Source organism: Lathyrus oleraceus, chromosome 4, assembly GCF_024323335.1.
Source record: "Lathyrus oleraceus cultivar Zhongwan6 chromosome 4, CAAS_Psat_ZW6_1.0, whole genome shotgun sequence".
Taxonomy (NCBI): domain Eukaryota; kingdom Viridiplantae; phylum Streptophyta; class Magnoliopsida; order Fabales; family Fabaceae; genus Lathyrus; species Lathyrus oleraceus.
In genome coordinates, this window is record NC_066582.1 from 10,272,093 (window position 1) to 10,293,214 (window position 21,122).

General features: G+C 34.9%; 2 protein-coding genes across 3 annotated transcripts; both read right to left on the minus strand.

Annotated features, from left to right (window-relative positions):
• Positions 1–2,825: 2,825 nt before the first annotated feature.
• Positions 2,826–8,029, minus strand: LOC127138364 (probable beta-1,3-galactosyltransferase 2). The gene is made up of 11 exons (XM_051064798.1): positions 7,861–8,029; positions 7,618–7,764; positions 6,910–7,065; positions 6,613–6,826; positions 6,446–6,509; positions 6,221–6,293; positions 5,998–6,118; positions 3,825–3,912; positions 3,629–3,754; positions 3,412–3,521; positions 2,826–3,332 (listed from the first exon to the last, which is right to left on the minus strand). The coding sequence occupies exons 4-11, from the start codon at positions 6,767–6,769 to the stop codon at positions 3,184–3,186; spliced, it is 888 nt and encodes a 295-aa protein (XP_050920755.1). The 5' UTR covers positions 6,770–6,826; positions 6,910–7,065; positions 7,618–7,764; positions 7,861–8,029; the 3' UTR covers positions 2,826–3,183.
• A 9,736-nt stretch (positions 8,030–17,765) lies between these two features.
• On the minus strand, positions 17,766–21,122 carry LOC127138365 (uncharacterized). 2 transcript variants are annotated; one of them, XM_051064800.1, is made up of 4 exons: positions 20,833–21,122; positions 20,326–20,739; positions 18,173–20,274; positions 17,766–18,057 (listed from the first exon to the last, which is right to left on the minus strand). In XM_051064800.1, the coding sequence occupies exons 1-4, from the start codon at positions 21,002–21,004 to the stop codon at positions 17,980–17,982; spliced, it is 2,766 nt and encodes a 921-aa protein (XP_050920757.1). In that variant the 5' UTR covers positions 21,005–21,122; the 3' UTR covers positions 17,766–17,979. The 2 variants fall into 2 exon arrangements, with proteins under 2 accessions (XP_050920757.1, XP_050920756.1); XM_051064799.1 differs by having other exon boundaries at positions 18,173–20,739.

Genomic DNA, 21,122 nt, shown 5'->3' on the forward strand with positions numbered 1-21,122 from the left:
CATCAATTTGCGACCTATAGGTTTGACATCAGGAGGACAAGAGACAATATCTCATGTGAAATTCTCTTGAAGAGCTTGAAGTTCTTTATACATTGTTTTTATGCATCGCACATCTTTAACAGCCTGTGAGTAACAAGTAGGAATAGATATGCTAGAGAGTGTGACAGTAAGAGAAGTATGTGAGGAATCACACGTGTCTGGTGAATATCTATCTGGTGCGCGAGATATTCGACCAGAACGTCGTGGTTCAACCGCTACAGGATCAGGTGGCGGTTCAGCGTCGGGAAGGGGTGTGGGAACTTGTTGTCTGTGTTTTTTAACATATACATGACTTGGTTTATAACGTTCTATTGATTGGGGCATAATAGAAAATGTATAGATCTCTTGGATAGTCGCGAGAGAAATCTTGGGAATATCAACATGTATAATAGAAGAGTGTTTTGTCCACAGATTCAGAAAACCAGAATAATATTCTTGAATAGATAAAGTACCTTGTTTGTAATCAGTTATCTCCAACTCTAATTGAAAGTGTTTGGCTGCATTGTCTTGGTTGTAAATACGCTTTAAATAGTTCCACATTTCTTAAGCAGTTGAAAATGGGCGTACATTATTGATCATTTGAGGATCAATAATACTGAGGATCCAAGTGATTATTTGAGTATCTTTAGTTTCCCACGTATCTAGTGCAACTTTCTCAGTTGGTGTCTTGGAGACACCATCTAGGTGAGTCAACGATCCCTTTCCCTTGACATAATTTTTGAATTGAAATTCCCAAATTGAATAATTCTTTCCAGTAAATCGGACAGAAAAATTCTTATCATTTTCTGAAGTCATCTAAATTATTATGCCACCGGATACAATCACACTAATTATTTTATTATTATAATAATATTACTATTATAATATGATAATAATAACATTAAGTGGTCAGCAACAAGAAATAATTAGAAATCGTAGTAACAGTACCACCCACGAACAACAACAAGACCACAATCCTATATCACGATATGGAAGGAGCGACAAAAGCTGAAGATTATCATGAACCAAGAATAGTCAAGAACAAAAAATACAAAATTGCAACAGCAAACCGAAGTCCTAAACCCAATAGATAATCACGATGGCAATAGGTTTAATCGACAAGGCTGAACGCAACCAAATGAACAAGAACAAAAATTGATTGCGATAACAGCGCAACAACGAGAATCTCCGGGACGAAATCCCGAAACGGCAACCAAGGATTTAGAATCTCAAGCAGCTACAAGGTTTCGATTTCGAAAGAAAGGATTTCGAAACGAACACGAACAAAGAACACAATTACGAGAGTGAACCAGTGGGGTATCGTTGTTCAGCCAAGATAACAAGATTTTTCAGGTTTAATCGAACCTACTGATACCTTGTCAGAAAAATTGGCTTGATGCCTTTTTCATTGCATTTGGTACTATATATAACGGTGTCAGTAATTACAGATAATTACAATTCAGAATTACTTAAAACTCGTAATGACTAATTTCCTATTCTATAAAAATAAATTATTCATATAAAGATTATTTCCCGATTATCAATAGCAAAATCATATGCAATTGAAAATCCAATTCACATATGGATAAGGCTTTGTTTTTGTGAAAAAGTAATTGTGAAAAATCCGGATATAAGAAAAAGAGCATAGTGTTGTTAAGTATATAAATAAATTAGTGATGAAAAAAGTAAACGTGTGAAAGCAAATCTATCTTCACCTAAGTTATGGGCATTCCTTGCGGAAACAGGGTCCCATGAAGCATGCATGCGCCTATTATTATTATCATTCTACTTGCTCATGTCACGGAACATAACTATAACAAAATGAAACTTGATATCTTAACAACTCTACTCACACATCTGTCAAAGATTCCAAAACTCACTGGCAGTAGCAACAGACCAACTCAACTCTCTTTCTTTCTCTCTTTGCTTTCATATACATATGCCATCTCCTTCACCACTCTTGTTACATTTTTCATGTTTATCTTTCATAGTACTATTATGTTTATCTGTTATTGTTTCTAAAGAATATGCAGGGCGGGCGGGAACATGATGTTTTATAGTTGAGTACATGAAATGAGATATTGGTGCGGTTCAATCAGAACACCGTGCTTTATAATTCATAAAAGCTCTCTGTTATTTGATTGAGCCGTGCCAATATCACGTGTTAATCAGGCAAATGCAATCACGCGATTAATTTCTTCTGCAGATTTGATCTTCATCAAGGAAGCAACTAACTTTTTTTTTTGTGACATGATCATCTTTTTTTTTCCTCTAGGGTGGGATCATAAAAGAAATGAATTGGTATGGTAGGTAGGGAACTAATTCATTAATTCTGTTGTACCTTTTTTGAAGATGGTAGGGACTTCATTCATTTGAGGCAGATCAACAGGTAGCATGTTAGTACTTTATGTTTTCTTTGCTTCTATTTTAAGGTTCTATAGATTAACAACTTTTTACTTATATTTTAGTTAAGCCGGTTTAATGCAGAATCTAAGACTTGGAACTTCTAGAAAGTTGAAGCGAACCGAACACTCACTAAAGAACTTCCTAAATCAAGATTTCTTAACTTGCAATGTTCAAGATAAATCTCAAGGAGTGTTTTAGAACTCTCAGAGTTTGCCTTTGAACTTGAACAAGTCTCTGATAGATATAATTTTCATATTGGTTGTAATAAGCTAGTAATACAGCATTCTCATCTATGAAATGAGCAAAACTTTCCTTCAAATTTAATGGCTCAAACTATTTCTCTGCAAGTTCCAAATTTCATGTTTATTGTTCTGTCAAATCTGATATTTTTGACACAATCATGAGAAATAACTAAAATTATATTGAAATTTTAAGGGAAATACAAGTAAGTTCAGTGAAAGTTGGATATAACGAGAACTAATTATTACGAAACGTTACACATGGCAGAGAACTAGAATAGAACACCCTCCGGCCACGTATCAAAAGAATATGCAGGTTGCTACTCTACTTTTCTACTTGTTCATCTCTTCCGTGGTTATCTCATTCTCCTTAGTTTGGAAAAAAGATGACAACTCTCGACCATCGAGTATCCAACTACTTGTACGCATAGCATGCGCCGCCTTTCATATATGCTGCTCTTTCAAGTTTCTGAAACGTGTGCTTCTTGAGTTTAGAAGGCGGGTTGTGAGATTCGTCCTATCAGAAAGTTGTGCTCCACAATGCATTTTCATCCTCTCCGCAACGCTCGTGAATATACTTCATCCTCGTAACAGACTTGCAAATCCCGCTGCATTTCCAATCAAATGTAGCAATGCATGTATTACCTGCCTGAGCCTTCCACTCACAATCTACAGAAGGGTAACACTGTCAGAAACCATCAAAAAATGATCGCATCCGGGTTTTGAATGTAGAATCAAAAGAACATACCAGGAGGTGAACCGCAACATATTCTCCTATCGTCGATATGTTCCACATCTAAACCTATGAACCATGATCCCAATGAAACATCTTCATTCGCATATTTATGCAGCACATCCCTGATATTATAAAATAAAACTGTTATCAATCTATCAAAGAACTACCGTGTGCCAAATTAGTCGGAAAATGTTCAGTTATTTTTTCGAGTAAAGGCCACAAAACTTACTGATTTATCGATATATAAGTAGCCAAATCTTGTGAAATGGCATATAATTGTCCAGTAGCATGACGAAAGTACTTGTTTCCAATCTCGCCAAACTTCCAGTATTCCGGTTCATGGTATTTCACTCCCCTGTGGCAAGACAGTTACACTAGGAAATAGTTTTAAGCTTGCTGAAAAATTACAATTCAGCTTTTCTTACCTCTGAGCAAGGACGGGACCAGATTTCATGCACCCAACATACACCCGAGGTTTCATGCGGTGCATACTCAGAGTCGACCCAAGTGTTGCTGTGATTTTAAAAAAAAAACAGCACAACAAGGAAATGGTGAATGTTCGTATTGATCAACAATTAAAATTTCTTGGATAATTAACTAAGCTTGTGAAAAAACATGTTACTTAATCTACACAAGCTTACACTGGTTGAATAGTGACATCTATTATGAATTTGAAAGAAATAAAAGTAAGGAAGTTGTAATTTATTCATAATGAATTGAGTAGTTCATTAAGAATAATTATACGGCCATTTACACACGAGTAACTTGCATCACAAGTTATTGATCTAGGGTTGAATAACTAACTTCCTGGGTAGCTATAACTAACTAACTACCTTAACCAACTCATATTTGGATTATACACCACATGCTTCTTTAGTCCAAGTGTTGCTATGCCTATCATTCAAGCAATTGAACCTAGTACGTTCCTTAGATAGAAAAACTCTATCTGTTTTTAAAACCTTAGCTAGAACAACAGCAATTTGAGATTCACTTGGACAATGCTTTACTTCTAGTTTTCCCTTATTCACCTACATGCTCTCTTAGAAATGTGAAATCTTGGTTCAATGTGCTTGCTTCTGCCATGTAGAACAAAGATTCTTGACTAAATTTATTGTTGATTTGTTGTTAATCTGCAACATGATTGGCTTCCTTACCTGCACCTACAGTTTATTCTGTACTCATTCAATCCAAATTGTTTGGCATGCCGCAAAAGATTATGCTTCACAAGATGAAAAAACTGGCAATGGTTGCTTCTCTGAGCACCAGGAAATTGGTGCTCCAAAGAATTTAAGTATATATCTTGTGGTCCTTCTCGGTGGTTTCCCACTTCTATCGTCAGTGCCTTCTTCATTTGATGAATTTCCTTCCTCTAATACACTAGAGAATCTAATAGGTAGATGAGACTAATGAATTCTTAGATTGCTTCCCAAGCAAGCAACCTTCACACATCTTCTCAAGCATCGAGAATTTGGGTAGGCTTGTCTCTATTTCTTGAGTTACCAACTGGTTTAGAGATCTAAAGGTTAGATGGCCAGTCCTTAGATGCCAAAGCCAACTGAGTTTGTGTTCCATCACTACCCGAAGACATTGCACTTCTGTAGCACTAATTTTTGTTTGAAAGGTTATGTTTTGGGTTAAAGGTAATCTTAGCATAAGCACATTTCCAATCATGTGGTTGGAGCACCCTGTGTCAAGATGGCAAGGTTCAGGTCGATCATCCTCCTTAGATACTGCATCCATTAGAACAACTAGATCGTCATTTGAGTCATCTTGTGCCACCTTGGTCTCACCATCACAATCTTTTTCCTTGCTCTTGCCTTTGCCAAACTCGCAATCACTTGTATAATGACCCTATTTCTCACAATTGACTGAATGTGATTCTCATCTTGGCCCTTCTTTGTATCCTTATGACTTGACAACCCTCCTCTCTCTTGGAGGATTTAAGTTTCTCCGTATATTTGTTCTTCTGTGAGCTAAGCCAACTAACTTATATGAATGTTCCTTTGCTTGACTTGCCCGTGAAATTTCCATTTCCTTCATTCTTCTTGAATGTCTGGGCCTGTAATGCTTTCATCTCTAGATGTCATTTTCCCTTATTCTTGCCCTCAAGGATTGGGAGTGTACCGGGGAAACCATTTCCACTAGCCATCGTGCTCAAAATAGAAAAACAACCCAAGATTGTGTGAATCTCACACAAACCAAAGGGCTCTGGATACCAAGTTGTAATTGATTGATAATGAATTGAGTAGTTCATTAAGAACAATGATACAACCATTTATACACCAGTAACTTGCATCACAAGGCATGACAAACTAACTTTCTAGGTAGTTATAAATAACTAACTACCTTAACCAATTCACATTTGGATTATACAACAACTTGTAACACTGAAAACCCTAATTTCATTCACAATCAATAATACGGAACTAGTCGGAGGCGTGGTCAGACTTAGCCGAACGTAACCAAATATCGTGTGTTTTAATGTGCACTTTATTGTTTCTTTTCTCTTCTTATACTAGTTGTTGTTCTAGAATTTACTAATAAAACAAAATATGTTATCATAGCTTACTGGAATCACCGTAGAAATTTTCTACGTACCTAAATTCACATGAACGTCATCATCAACTTTGACATAAAATTCTGCATCCCACAAGGCAACAACGGTTGAAAAGTATGTTTTCGTCTTAGCTGATAATTCCATGTATCCCTCGACGTGATTCTGTTCAACATGATGAAATTTGTTAATTATGAAAAAGAAAGTACATAAACACGGGGCATATAATTATATATATGAATGAAAATAATAGGAGAGAAAGATCACCAGCCTCAAAAAGTCAGCATGAAGATTTTCCTCGGCTTCAATAGCTTTGTCAAGAATTCCACCTAATGTAGAACTATAGACAAAAAAGTTAACTAAATACGTGTAGTAGTAATGCTAACACCCCGAAGAAATATTATTTAAAGTTCATCCAAACAAAAAGAATAATCATAAATGTGTAACTATGCTAAAAAAAGACAGTGAACATCAAGAGACATTGAATCTGACCTGTGACCTATAACAAAACGTATGACTATGCCCTTTTCTTCCTCCAACTTTTTTCTATCCTCAGCTGATGGAGTTTTATTCGAAACCGTGGATCGGATGCATTAGGTACATAGAATCAAAAAATGAAGGGAAAAAAAACTACGAAACGGTGAAATATCATAAATCACCTTGTGGCATCCATGTTTCTCGAACAGAATCTCTTCGTTTTCTGCTACTGAAAGCTGTATTGATCCCTATAACCATGAAACATTTTTTCCTCGGAGTTGATTCAACTCTCTCTGGCTTTCCTGATACAGGCAAACCATTGACTATAAGTACAGGCATGAGTCATCAAAGCAAATTTAAGATTCAGCTCCAACGTAGATAGTCTTACTCGATTTCCTGCAGTTTATGCATAAAAATGAGTTTAGAATTAAAGTTTTCTGATAACAATATAAGTAGGTTAACAATTGGTTTTGGCTTACTTGATAATATTCTGGATGTTTGAAACTTCAACTTTACTGTAATTGGAGCTAGGCTTTACAACCTTTAGATTAAGATTACATCCGTCAGCGATTAAATTTCTTTGCTCGATCTCTCTAGAAATCCTTGAAATTTCTTTATATTCCGACGGCCGCATCCTGAATGAGTGAGAATTTAGGGTTAGCATAACAATTATTATAAATTTTCCCTCCCTTGAGTAGTAACCAAAGGTGAAAACTGGCTTCATTTTCAGATTATAATAGCAAAGACATAGTTTTAAATTGCAATCGGCAACTCTAATCGCGGCCGCAATATTGCTGATGCGGTAGTCTCCGCAACCGCATCAGACTCTGCAATTACGGTGTGATTTGAAATCACACGTCCTTCTACATTAGGAACCGCATCAGACAACTTCGCTCAGGTTTCTTCAAATATTTTCATCAAAACTCAAAATTTAGAATCCAAAAGTTAAATTTACATGCCGAATGCACATCACAGTAATCACAATGACCGGAATCACAAAACACGCATACGCATCCGCGACCGTAATTTAAAACCATGAACAAAAGTTCAAGCTATATTCAAAAAGCCAGCATTCATTTAAGCTCACTACAATGCAGCCTGGAAACTCAATTACTCACTAAGATCATAACTGAGACAAAAATTGAAACTTGATAATGAAAAATTGAGAAACCCAGAAGCAAAAGTACCTATTAGTGAACAACATTCCAGCACAGAAACTTGCCAAACAAAGCATAAGAGCCCATTTTCTGTGTACAACAGTCCTTGCACCTACCTCTACACCCCCTACTTTGATTTTCACCGACATTCTTCTCACCCTCTTCTTGTTCCCTTCACTATAAACAAAACCCACAAAATAGAATCAAACAACAATGAGAAAGAGAAAAAAACATGAATTAAAAAAGCAAAGTTTACAGATTCTATAGCATTACCTCGTACGGGTTTGGAACAAGAAGAGAGTAGAGAAGAACAACCTCGTAGATATTTATTTAAAACAAATAACGGTAACTGTTACTCAAAACCTTAATTTCAGTTCCTTAAAAAGTGTTAAATGTTTTGGATTCAACAAGTTTTCATCTCATAAATAACTGTAGTTGCATTAAAATGGGAAAGTAAGTTTAATTATTAGTTTTTTGTTTTATGCGTTAATTATGATTATTTAGAGTTGTTATGTGATGTGTCTTAATTAATAATGTCGGTTTGGGTTGAATCATGTTGACATGGATCCCACTTAAATTATAATTTAATATTGAATAAAAATATTTGTGTTTTTACTTAATTTTAATATTGTTAAATAAATTAAAAATAATGAAACATATAATAAAAATGTATAAGTTGTGTGAAGATATATTTTATTATTTAATATTTATTGTTGTCTCAATCATAATATTTTATTATTTAATATTTATTGTTGTGTCAATCACAATTGCATTGAAAAAGTTTAGATAGACAGATAGATAGAGAGAGAAAAAAAAATTATAATTAACTTTCTATTGAAAATTGAAATTCTGTTTTAACTCACAGTCTGCTACTTCTGTTTCACAAAACCGAACATTGACTTATATACTATCAAAACCTAAATGACATTCAAATGCAAGCCAAATTAAACTCTAAATGCAACTTAAAAGAAAATTAATTATATCTAACATCATATTTTAATTCATATTCAGCTAATCAAAATCAATAACATCAATTTCATCTCTCAACTGGATAAAGTGTTTAGTCTTGATTGTTTTAGCCAGAACATTTGTTAGTTGCTTTTGACTTCTACAGTGAACAACTTCAAGCACTCTATTTTGAACCCGGTTTCTCAATAAGTGGAACTTTGTGTCAATGTGCTTGCTTCTTCCATGCAGCATTGGATTCTTATCAAGGCTTATAGCTGATTTGTTGTCAATCATCAACTTCACATGCTTGCTCGCCTTGATCTTCAGATCCTATAGTAAGTTCAAAATTCACACAGCTTGACAAGCAGTCGAAGCACCTGCAATGCACTCAGCTTCACAGGTTGACAATTCAATCACTGGTTGCTTCTTGGAGTACCGAGAAATGGGACTTCCTGTATATTTAAAGGAATATCCATAAGTACTTCGTTTGTCAACTCTGTCTCCACACCAATCAAAGTCTGAATAGCATATCAGATCTAAATCAGTTTCAACACTAGAAGGAAACAAAATTCCATACTTCATAGTCCCCTTAATGTACCTCGGTATCCTGACAGCAATTTGGTAATGTGACAACTTTGATTTGTTCATAAACCTACTTATCATTCCAACTGCATAACAAATATCATGTCTGGTATCGTAGAGATATCTCAATGAGCCCACCAACTATTTAAAAATTGTAGCATATACATTATCACCCTCAACATCAGAATCCAGCTTATGATTTGTTTCAGCAGGTGTGACTGCAAACTTGTAATTTGTTATCTCAAATCTCTTCAGAAGCTCAAGTTCATATTTCAGTTGATGCAAGATTATACCCTTATCAGAGTACAAATTCTTCATTCCTATAAAATATACCATATTTCCTATATCAGACATCTCAAACTCATTCATCGGCACCTTCTTGAACTTAGTTATCTCATATGAACAACTCCGTGTTAATAATATGTCATCAACATAGAGACGCACCAGAATCATATTGTTATTAGATGTATGTTGAACATAAACATCATACTCCATCTCATATTTTCTGAATCCTTGAAGTTTGAAAAATGAATCAATTTTTAGATTCCAGACTCTAGGTGTTTGTTTCAGTCCATACAGGACTTTATGCAACTTGTACACCATCCCTTCCTGATTATTTTTCACAAATCCAAGAGGTTGTGATACATAAACTTCCTCTTGTAAAAGACCATTCAAAAATGAAAATTTCACATCTAAATGCATCAGAGACTAATTTCTGTTAGCAACTATAGCAATCACAAGTCTGATTGTTTCATGTCTAGCTACATATCAAGATTTATGTAGAAATCCTCTAACTACTAACCTTGTTTTGTGTTTGCCAATTGATCCATATGGCTTTAGTTTCAATTTCTAAACCCATCTCACGTTGATGAATTTCTTGTTCTTTGGAAGCTCAGTCAACTCCCAAGACTTGTTTCTTTCTATAGCATCAAGTTCTTCTTTCATGGCCTTTACCCACACCTACTTCTTGAGATCATCTTTAGTACTAACTAGTTCAGAGTCTACCAACATGGCATGCTGAATGACTTCCACTTTAAAGTCTATCTCAGTATTTTGCAACATGTCAAACTCTACAAATCTTCTTGGTATTTGTCTGATTCTTAGTGGTCTTTAAACTTGTTCATAATTTTCTTTAGATGCTGGAAAAGCATCAGACGTTGGACTACCTTCAGAGTATGGTACATCTTCAGAGGCATGATTACCACTAAAGTCTGGATCATCATCAGAATCTAGATCAGAATCAGATTCACCTTCAGAGTCATACTCACCCTCAGACTCTCTTTCAGCATCAGAGTCACCTTCAGCCTCTGACTCGTCTTCAGACTTAGAATCTCCTTCAGAGTCTAAAATATCTTCAGAAGTTAACCCAGGTGTTAACAATACACTAGAGTTTGATAGAGACTTATTCCAATCCCACGCTTCTAATTCGTTCACAATGACATCTCTGTTGAATTCAAGTTTGTTAGTGACTGGACAATACAGTTTATAAGCACCTGTAATGTTGTACCCTACAAGCAACATGACTCTGCTTCTGTCATCTGACTTCCTTCTCTTAGCATCTGGGACATGTTTATAACAAACACAACTAAACACATTCATATGGCTCACACTTTGCTTATCTCCAGTCCACTTCTCAAAAGTAATAATTTCCTTCAGCTTTTTTGTTGGACACCTGTTGAGCATATATGTTGCAGTGACAATAGCTTCTCCCCACAAGGTGTGAGGGAGCTTCTTCTTCTCCTTCAGCATGCTCCTTGTCATATCAAGCAAAGTTATGTTTCTTCTTTCAGCAAGACCATTGTGTTGGGAGTGTATGGAGCAGTAACCTCATGCTCAATTCCATTCTCCTCATAGAACCTTCTGAACTCAATATAGTACTCACCTCCACCATCAATTTTGAGAATTTTCAGCTTCTGACCACTTTTGTTTTTCAGCCTTCACCTTGAACTTATGAAACTCAAGAAACATCTCATACTTAAACTTGATGATTATTACCTATGTCATTCTTGTGAACTCATCCACAAATGACATAAAGTACTCGTTTCCTCCAAGTTAATGTACTTCAAATGGTCCACACACATCAGAATGCACTACTCTCAGAGCATATTTTGCTCTTGGATGCACTTCTGATGCAAATGGCAATCTAGGTTGCTTACCTTTCATGCATATCTCACATGACTTCTCAGGTTTCACAATCTTAGGAATTCCATGTACCATCTTCTTAGAACTCAGATTCCCTAAGCTTATGAAGTTCAGATGCCCCAATCTCTTGTGCCATAACTCATTGTCACCTTCAACACATTCTACACTAATACATTTAGTTTTAGTTGTTTCCACGTTCACCTTGAATGTTCTAGTGCTTTCCTGTTCAGACTGCATAATCAGCTTCTGATCTGAATCATACAACTTCAAGAGATTATCCTTCATAGTAACTGAGAAACCTTTCTCAATTAGCTGACCTACACTCATAATATTGTTCTTCACGCCAGGAACATATCAAACATCCTTGATCAGAACAATTTTGTCATTTTTCACTATGACCTTGGCATTTCTCATTCCTTCAGCATTCAAATACGTATCATCAGCGCATCTAATTTTTGTCCTATTTCTAGAGTTAAAATTACTCAACAATTGTTTGTTTCCAATTAGGTGATTTAAGCAGCCAGTGTCCATATACCATCAGTCTACCAAATATCCACCATCAGATTCAGAAGTCATCAATAGCATATGTTCATCATCAGACTCTCCTCTGACTATATTTGCTTCTTCTGATTTTCTTTTCTTGTTTAACCAACATTCAGCAGTAAAGTGACCAAACTTTTTACAACAATAACATTAAACCTTCTTCTTGTCAAACTTCTCTCCCATATGATGTTTCTTCTCATTAGAGTTGGAGACTTCTAACTTCTAATAACCACCATTGTGTCTCTTCTTGGCCTCTGACCAAGACTGCTTCTGATTTTTCTTACCAAAAGATGCTTTTTCAGAGCCTGTTATACCTCTCTTTTAGAGTTTCTCTTAGTCAGACGCAACTCTTATTCCTCTATATTGTTTTGCAGCTCTTCAATTCTCATTATGCTAAGGTACTTCTAATATTTAATTGCTACAACTATCTAATGAAACTGAGGAGTAAGTGATCTAAGTACTTTCTCAATGATTATATCTTCAGAGAGAGTTTCTCCACAAGATTTCATCTCATTTGTGATAAGAATCACTCTGGAGATGTAATCAGATACCTTCTCATTGTTCTTCATGTTGGGATTCTCATACTGCTTATGCAGAGACTGAAGCTTCACCTTCTTCACTGATGCATTATCTCCATAGCAATGTACCAGTGTATCCCATGCAGCCATCATCATCTTCGAATCAATGATCTTCTCAAACACACTGATGGATGTAGAACAGAGCTTTTTTATCCTTCTCCCTTATTTCTCTACGTGTGTTCCTTTATGCTTTAGTTGCATCTGTTGCAACAACTGCATAACCATCATTGACGAGATCAAGAACATCTTGAGCACCAAACAACACATGCATTTGAATCATCCATCGATGACAATTCTTTCCATCAAATACTAGAAGCTTCGTATTCAAACTACCGTTTCCACCGTTCATTTTCGTTCTTGTGAAAGAATTCACTCAGATCTCACCAAACACCCATGTTTCTCAATCTCTCGGAATCAAGAAATGTGACTATGTTACGATTTCAAACTTCATTTTGTGAATTTCAGAATCGGAATCAATCACATAGGCCTCATGTTCACTCGTGTTTTCCTTAGTGTTTTCCGTGGATCTGAACCGGAGATCTAGATATAATTTAATCTCGATAATAAAAATAATATTGAATAAAAATATTTATATTTTTACTTCATTTTAATATTGTTAAATAAATTTAAAATAATGAAAAGTATAATAAAAATGTATAAGTTGTGTGGAGACATATATTATTATTTAATATTTAATTGTCGTGTCTATCGCAATTGCATTGAAAAAGTTTGTTAAATATCTCATGATATCCATGAAAATATAAATTAGTAAATATGTATTGAATTTGGAGTTACAAAAATAACAACGTTAAGTATCGGTTATGCTATAATTAATTTTATGTGATATATTTAGTAAACAAGTTAATTTTCAATGAACAAATTAGTTTGATTAATACATTTTTAATATGAATAAATACACAAATATAATACTAAAAATATTTATAATGTTATGAAATTAAACAATAGAAGAGAGAAAATAGAAGAAGATAGTGTATTATATTATTCACATTTTAAGGGTTGATTTCGAATACAATAAGAGTCATATTTATATGATATATGTAATGAATGAAAAATTAATATGAAATTCATTCATTTACGGACATTCATAATCATGTCATTATAAGACTCCACTTGGATGTCCATCAAGAATATACTTCATTAAAATCTTACTAAAAAAAATTCAATGAAAATATATTTAGTGAAAAAAAAAAGAGTACAACCTTCTTTGTGAGGAAATTGTCCTCTTGGATATTTGTTTAGGATAGGTCTCGTTAAACATTACTATAAAAAATTCAATGAGAAAAAAATCCAGCAAAGGAAAAGGAGTATAATATCCTTTTAAGATAAATTCATTTTTCTCCCTCGGTTGGACGATCACTTCTTCAATTATGAAGATCAATCTTTTGTACTAGTCGGTTAAAAGTTCAACTTTAGAGTGATTTTGTGAAAAGATCTTTAATGTAATCATCTTTCAGTTTTGCGATGCATGTAATATTATCTTCATTTTTATGGTTGTTGCATTTATTTTTCTGAAAAACAAACCATAACTTTGTTGTATGTGTTGAATTAGGGATCTCAACCAAACATAATCTCTACTTGCCTCTTGTAGTGATGAAAGTCCTGCATGATTAGATGAAGTCGTTGTCATGGTTTGTTTCATAGATCTCCATAAAATTATTGTACCACCATAAGCAAACAAAATATCATGTTTGTGATCTACCATTATAAGGATCTAACAAGTAATTTCCATCTGCATAACCTGTTAATTCGAATTTGGATATTTTTTAATAAAACAAATTCATATCCATTGTAACCCTAAGATGACAAAGTATATGACTGACTTCGTTCCAATGTCTTCGTGTATGAGAAGGATTATATCTTACTAATAGATTCACATAAGTTGATATTTAACGCATGTATAATTATTAAGATACATCAATGCTTGAATTACACTGAGATATGGTACTTCTGGTCCAATTATTTTTTCATCCTCTTCTCAAGGTCTAAAAGAATCTTATACACATCCAATGATCTAACATCGTAAGAGTACACAACATATGATGTTTGCCTATATAGGAACATTTTAAGACTTTTTCTATATAACCTTCTTTGTGTACAAAAATTTCACTGTCTAAATGTTCACCTTGTAAGGATTTTGTCTTTCCCAAGTCCTTCATCTCAAACAATGTCTTTAAATAATTGATAGAATTTGGAAGCTCTTTAGGAGTTCCAATAATATTCATGTCATCCACATGAATATCTATTATAACAAATTATTTCCTTGATATTTTCATAAAAACACAAGGATAAATGGAGCTATTTGTATATCTCTCTTAGCAAGTATTCATTAAGATCATTATACCACATGTGTTCAGATTGCTTTGACCCGTAAAGAGACTTATTAAATTTGATGGGATAGCTTTTTCGAGATCCAAAATTATGTATCTCTGATAAATATCACTATAAAGTGAGTCATACAAATAAGTTGTTACAACATCCATCATGTTCAAATTAAGTCATTCATGTGCTACGAGGCTAATTAAATATCAAAAATTAATTGCATACACGGCAAGTGGAGAAGTTTCATCAAAATCAACTTTAGGTCTTGGTGAAAATCAATGAGCAACAAATAAAGCTTTATATCTCATAATTTCACCATTCTTATTTTACTTTTTTACAAAAACTCATTTATATCCAATTGGTTTCGCACCTTGAAGTGTCCGGACTACCGGTCCAAAAGTGAGTGGGATATTTTCATTTTGGTCAATTCTCACTTTGTCTACAATCTTAGGTAGACTTTAATTCATGATCATTGTTATCATTTGTCTTTTTTAGCGCTATATTGTATATAAAGATATTGTCAATATTGACTTTATTTTAGTTCATCATATTCCATTCATGATATAATTTATCGAGATCTCTTTGTTTTCATAAATTTTAGGTATCTGGTTAGTTCTTCTAGAACTAAAAATAATTTTATCAAAGTACTCTTAGAGTTTTCATATCCTCACTTGAATCATCTTTAATTTTACCTCATTTTCTTGTATAGGACTTTTAAAATTGGAACCAACTTACCTACCACGCTTCATGCGTGGTTTCAACTCATTTGCAATATTATATTAACCAACAGGATAATCTACTTCGATTGGAGTATTAGTCGTTGATAATTAGTTTTATAAACTTTGCAAATGAGAAATATATTGAACTTCTTATTCATATACGTTTATACGAGGATCAAGATAACAATTTATTTTAAATTGTTCATTTGAAATGAATGTTGTAGGATCAAGCGCTTGTAGGATCATTTGAAATTGTTCATTTTAAATTGTTCATTCGAACCCATGACCATGCTCTGATACCACTTGTAGGATCAAGCACTTACCACTGAGCTAAAAGCAATTGCTGTTAGTGAGGGTGCAACTTTATTTTCTTATAGTATGAGCCCTCAGGGGTTGCACCTAAAGCGAGGTTTATAAGCTCCCTCTAAGCGCCATGGGTTGGGATGTTAAGCCCATTCGAATCCCTAAGGGTGACGCTGGATTTATTTATCCAACAAATGTTGTTTTTAATATAAAGCCAAAGGGTTATAATTAAAAATTATGTTGTTGTGTTTGTTCTAACACTGGGATAATTAGTACGATTATGACGGGGCTAGCGACACGAACTACATAATCTAATTATTTTGTTCAACGTATCCATTTCGGTTCGAATACGGGTGTTGTTTGGATAATTTTTTTTCTTTCTTTGCATTATTTCATTGTGTCAGAGAATGTCCCCTTGATATGCAAGTCAGTAATCCTCTTTTGCTACCACCGGAAAGCTAATTTTGTAAACATTGCAAAGATTTATGACTTTATAAACGTCAGATAGTAAGTTGTTAGGATCTTGTCAAATCTCTGAACATGCCTCTATGACATACGAAAGACTTGGAACTTTTCGCAGTCACATCAACCTGTATCTAATTTCACTCGATAATGTCTCCTCAACAATGAGCTTCGTCATCATACACCCAACAACAAATCACTGCCCAACAACAATGTCAATCCACCCAAACCCAACAATCAAGCTCACATCATCACCCTACCATATACACTTAACCTCGCAACCAATTCATGTCACACACACAAACTCAATCAGGAACCAAACCCTAACCACCAACAACCATATACAGTCACCATATTTGTCTATAGCCCGAATGATTCATACGATTCAGCCTCATGTCATGATAGCCCCCCACTAATGAATATCCAAACATCTCATCGCCACAACACCCAACCATTGTTTGACTTTATTACATCACAAAAACCATTGATTTGTTTCCAAAACAATCCAATGTCCTAATTCAGACAACTATATCATCCACAAACAACCCAATCATAACGACCCGACTACGATAACATGGGCACTGAACTCAATTACGGCAACGCCGTTGGCGGCAACACCTCTAACTATTAGGGAGAAATGATGACAAATTTATCAAATACCGCTGGACCTTCCACTGGACCTTCAAATCAATCATCATTGCATCATGTCGGCACTCAAAGACCCCAAACACTTCAGGAAAATCGTGGGAGACTTGAAAGGCCTCGAAGGTAGGCTAACGCAACAGGATTTGTAACAAAGAGGCGTTTCAATCGGGCGGGTCATTGATTTTCTTGTCAATTATTATGTATTTTAACTTTATATCATAATATTAATAATTATTTTTCATTTTCCTATCTATTTTACTTATTTATAAGTATTACATATAAAATTTTAAAAATAAAATAAAATATAAAAACATGTGCCACAAATTACAACTTATAAAAACTTGATATAATTAAGTATGCGTCAATTGTATTGGTTTTATTTGCATGCATTGGCGCCTATGTTAGTTAAATTACAACTTATACTTTAGAGATGTACCTAAAACATATCGATAAATAAATTGAAATAGTGGTTATTTTGGATATTAAATTTTAAAATATAATTATTTTATAAAAAAATCCAAAATCTTCAATATAGTGCGATGCACGTTAAGGTTTGATGCACATTAAAAAAAGATAAAATTTTAAATTTATTTAAAATTTAATTTCTCTTTTAAAAAAAATTAGGGATATTGTGATTATGAAGAGAGAAAATATTTTTTTAATTAATAAAAAAATTGTGATTTGTTGTTTCTAACAATAGGTGTTATGGCTGTATCTATCTAAGAATTTTCCATTAAAAAATGGGTGTTTCTTTAATTGATTGATTTGGCATTGGAGTGCAAGGCAGGAAGTTTTTATATAAAAGTTGACATTAACCAAACCAATTAATGGTAACAACAATAAATAAATGTAAATGTCCAGATATTTGTTAGGGGAGTGTGGTGGATAAGCAACATTTATAAGCAACAATAATAAATAAATAAAAGTCCAGAAATTTGTTAGTAGAGTTTGGATAAGCAGCAATTTATAAGCAACAATCATTCATTCAAAAATAATTCTAAAGCCAAAGCCTACAATAGAACTAGAAGATCCAGAAGACAAGACACTTCTGTCAATTGAAAATAGAAATACATTCACATTGCAGAGGTGCAAAGCTATGCAGGTTAGATGAGAAGAGCCGCTGAAAAAGCTTACACAGGAGAAGTGGCAAGGCTCCTGATCCTACTCGAACGCCTAACCGGAGTAACTATCTCGTCATCACCGCGTCCCTGTAAAAACAATATGACTAAACATATGAGAAACAATTCACATATCATAACAGTTAACAATGATAATGTCATATGGTTCAATCAACATTAACAACAGCAGACAAACAATACTAACCTTTGGAATTTTCTCAAACACTGTTAGGCTTCCATAGGATGGTGAATCCATGGAGTTAGAAGAAACCAAAGACTCTCTCCTGTAATTATTCCTGCGCTTTTTATCAATGCTTGTGGTAGCTTCATTTAATTGACTAACTCTGTAGGATGAACTCTTCTCAAAGCTGCTAAATTCTGAAGGGCATGATTCTCCAACCATTTCGGAAGGGCTTGATTCTCCAACATCGTCCATTTCTGCTGGTGCATTCCTTCCAGATGGTTTATCCGGGGTAATCTGATTGATCTCAGATTCAATATTAGGTTTTCTGCTGATGTTTTTAACTTTCCTTGACCAGTTAAAAGTTGCACCTGCAATGATAATTGTACCTGCACATAGCAGCAGGTATAGCACCATGTTTTGAGGAATGTGACTAGCTTCTAATAGCTGTTCATTCCTTCTAATTGCTGCAGCATCTGTACTTGCTGATTCTCCCACTTCTTTGTCATCCGTGTGAATTTCAGCAGCTTCTGAATCTGAAACTGGTGAATGCTTGAGATCTGCAACACTTTCTTTGCCATTTAATTTAGCATCACTTTCTTGTGCTAGCCTTGTATCTACACTGTCTTCTCCATACACTTCTTTATTATGGATTTCAGCAGCCTCGGAATTCGAATTTGGCTTATATTCACTATCACCATCAACATCTCTTGGTGTTTGGTTTTCTTCCATTTGCAAAGCCTGCTCTAGTTCTACCAAAGTGACAGGTTTGAATGCTTCCTCGGATTCTGGAGTATCATCAATATCAACTAAATGAACCAACTCTGCATCGCTTGGTGTTTGGTTTTCATCTTTTGCTGCTTCTACCAGCTGCAAAGCCTGCTCTGGTTCCACCAAAGTGACAGATTGGCTCTTGAATGCTTCCACCAGTGCTTCCTCAGAATCAGGAACACCTTCAACGCCAACTTCTTGTGCCAACTTTGCATCTAAATATTCAATTTCAGACAGTTGCAAAGCCTGATCTTCTGATTCAAAAATAGTGGCTGGTTGGCCCTTGTGCACCTCCTCAGATTCAAGAGCATCCAAAGCATTTCCAAATCCAGTGGCCATTTCTATATCATGGTGAAGTTGTTCTTCATATACTTCATAATGCTCTGCTGAAATGTCACCAAAATTCTCATCCACAGCAATCTCTGAGGCAACAGGTTGTTCTTGAGCATGAAGATTAGTGGTACCTATTTCATTTTCACTGTATCCACAGATAGGATACTGATTAACTACAGTATAGTCATTCAGCAAAGTCAAGTTAAAATACTGCAACTGGGCCAAATTGTGTGATCCTCTGACATCTGAAAACAACTCAGTTATGGAATACAGTGACTTAGTAAACCAAATATGCAAATTTCGAGCTAAACTGTCATAATTTGCTATTGAAAACTGGGAGAATTGGTCAAAGTTAGCCCTTGCAAACTCTGAAATTTCAGACAATTTATAAGCCTCATAAAATTCTCCAAACACAGCATGATCAATCCCTGGAGAATTTATGACTGAGATTGATACAAAAGCAATTGACAGCAGCAAAATTAGAGCAACAGCCTTTGACCACAAGGAGAAACGCGACTTCGGCAAGTCCTTTGCTTCAACAGTTTCCTCTGGCAACAGAGTCCTAACAGGACTTGGTTCTGAAATTTGATCCTCTTCTTGCTTCAAAGTTTCACCAGAAGAAGCATCCTCAGATTCCTTCAGTGATTCCTCAGACTGAGTATCCTCCGTAACTTCTGAATCTGAAAAGCTTGCAGACATGATGAATCTGTCTTCTAATTCTATTTGTGGTTTTGGTCTGTAATGAAGGAATTGTGGCCTAGGGGAGAGGTAGTTCGTTTTAGGATCATAAGGTGCGGAGATTGATGGATCTGCATCAAGAGGATCTACTACAGTATGTTTGTATGAAACCGGAGGAGTGGCAGCCGGTGGGCTAAGCTTAAAAGTAGGGTCAAGGTTTACAAAATCAGGCTCTCTGGAAACATTTTCAAATGAGGATTCAATGTAAATCTCATTCTGTGGAATCAAAGGCTCTACAGAAACATTATCAAAAGTGTGAATCTCATTCTGTGGAATCAAAGGCTCTACAGAAACATTTTCAAAAGTGTGAATCTCATTCTGTGGAATCAAAGGACTGTTCATAGGCACAGGCATATTTTCAAACAACAAATCATCACTCGGAATCAAAGAAGCAGCATCAGAATCAGACAAATTCTCACTACTCATATCATCAGACTCAAAACTAGGGAAAGGGTTTTCATTTCCATCAATTGAAGCATCAAGCCTTTTCTGTTCTAAAGGATCAGCAAAAGTTACCTTACGAACATGAATTTTGTGGTCAGATGAATGAGCAGTCTCGTTCCTCTCAGCGAGGATTTTCCTTCTAGGAGACTCTGCCACCTTGAACGAAGCAGAGATCGTCGGAGACATGAAATTCTTGGACGATTTCGACGTAGCAGCTGGTGACGGCGATCGAATCTTTCCAGGTTTCAACAACATCTGATCTTTCACGTTCTCCTTTTCATATTCAAAGCTTTTTCTTTGAATATCTGCATATAACAATACCAAAATCAGAATCATAAAAATTAATCAGAATTATGAAATTTGAATTGATTAAAATAAAATGAAAATCAATTATTTACCTATGGGACTATTGGCAGGGGTGTGGGAGAAACTGGATCTAGGGTTTGCCATGAGGGAAGAAGGTTTGGAGAATGGATTTCCGTTGAAACTTCTTCTCAAGTGATTACTGGATTCTGAATTTCTCGGATGATTAGGGTTCGGTGATTTGGTGTTATGTTTGGAAGAAGGCATTGCCACGAAATTGAAATGAAATTGAAATGTAAATGCAAATGCAAATGGAAATTGCAGTTGAAGTGAAAAGACAAGTAGCAGAAATAAAAGAATGTAACTCGATGTTTTGATTTGAGAG

What these genes read in the sequence shown, in the direction of transcription:
- LOC127138365 (XM_051064799.1), bottom strand. Translation starts at nt 21,004, where the DNA reads ATGCCTTCTTCCAAACATAACACCAAATCACCGAACCCTAATCATCCG. An exon ending in CCCTGCCAATAGTCCCATAG is followed by an intron (nt 20,740 to 20,832) that starts GTAAATAATTGA and finishes TGTTATATGCAG; the next exon opens with ATATTCAAAGAAAAAGCTTT. An exon ending in TGTTTGAGAAAATTCCAAAG is followed by an intron (nt 18,058 to 18,172) that starts GTTAGTATTGTT and finishes TTGTTTTTACAG; the next exon opens with GGACGCGGTGATGACGAGAT.
- LOC127138364 (XM_051064798.1), bottom strand. Translation starts at nt 6,769, where the DNA reads ATGCCTGTACTTATAGTCAATGGTTTGCCTGTATCAGGAAAGCCAGAG. An exon ending in GGTCCCGTCCTTGCTCAGAG is followed by an intron (nt 3,755 to 3,824) that starts GTAAGAAAAGCT and finishes GTCTTGCCACAG; the next exon opens with GGGAGTGAAATACCATGAAC. An exon ending in ATGTTGCGGTTCACCTCCTG is followed by an intron (nt 3,333 to 3,411) that starts GTATGTTCTTTT and finishes ACCCTTCTGTAG; the next exon opens with ATTGTGAGTGGAAGGCTCAG.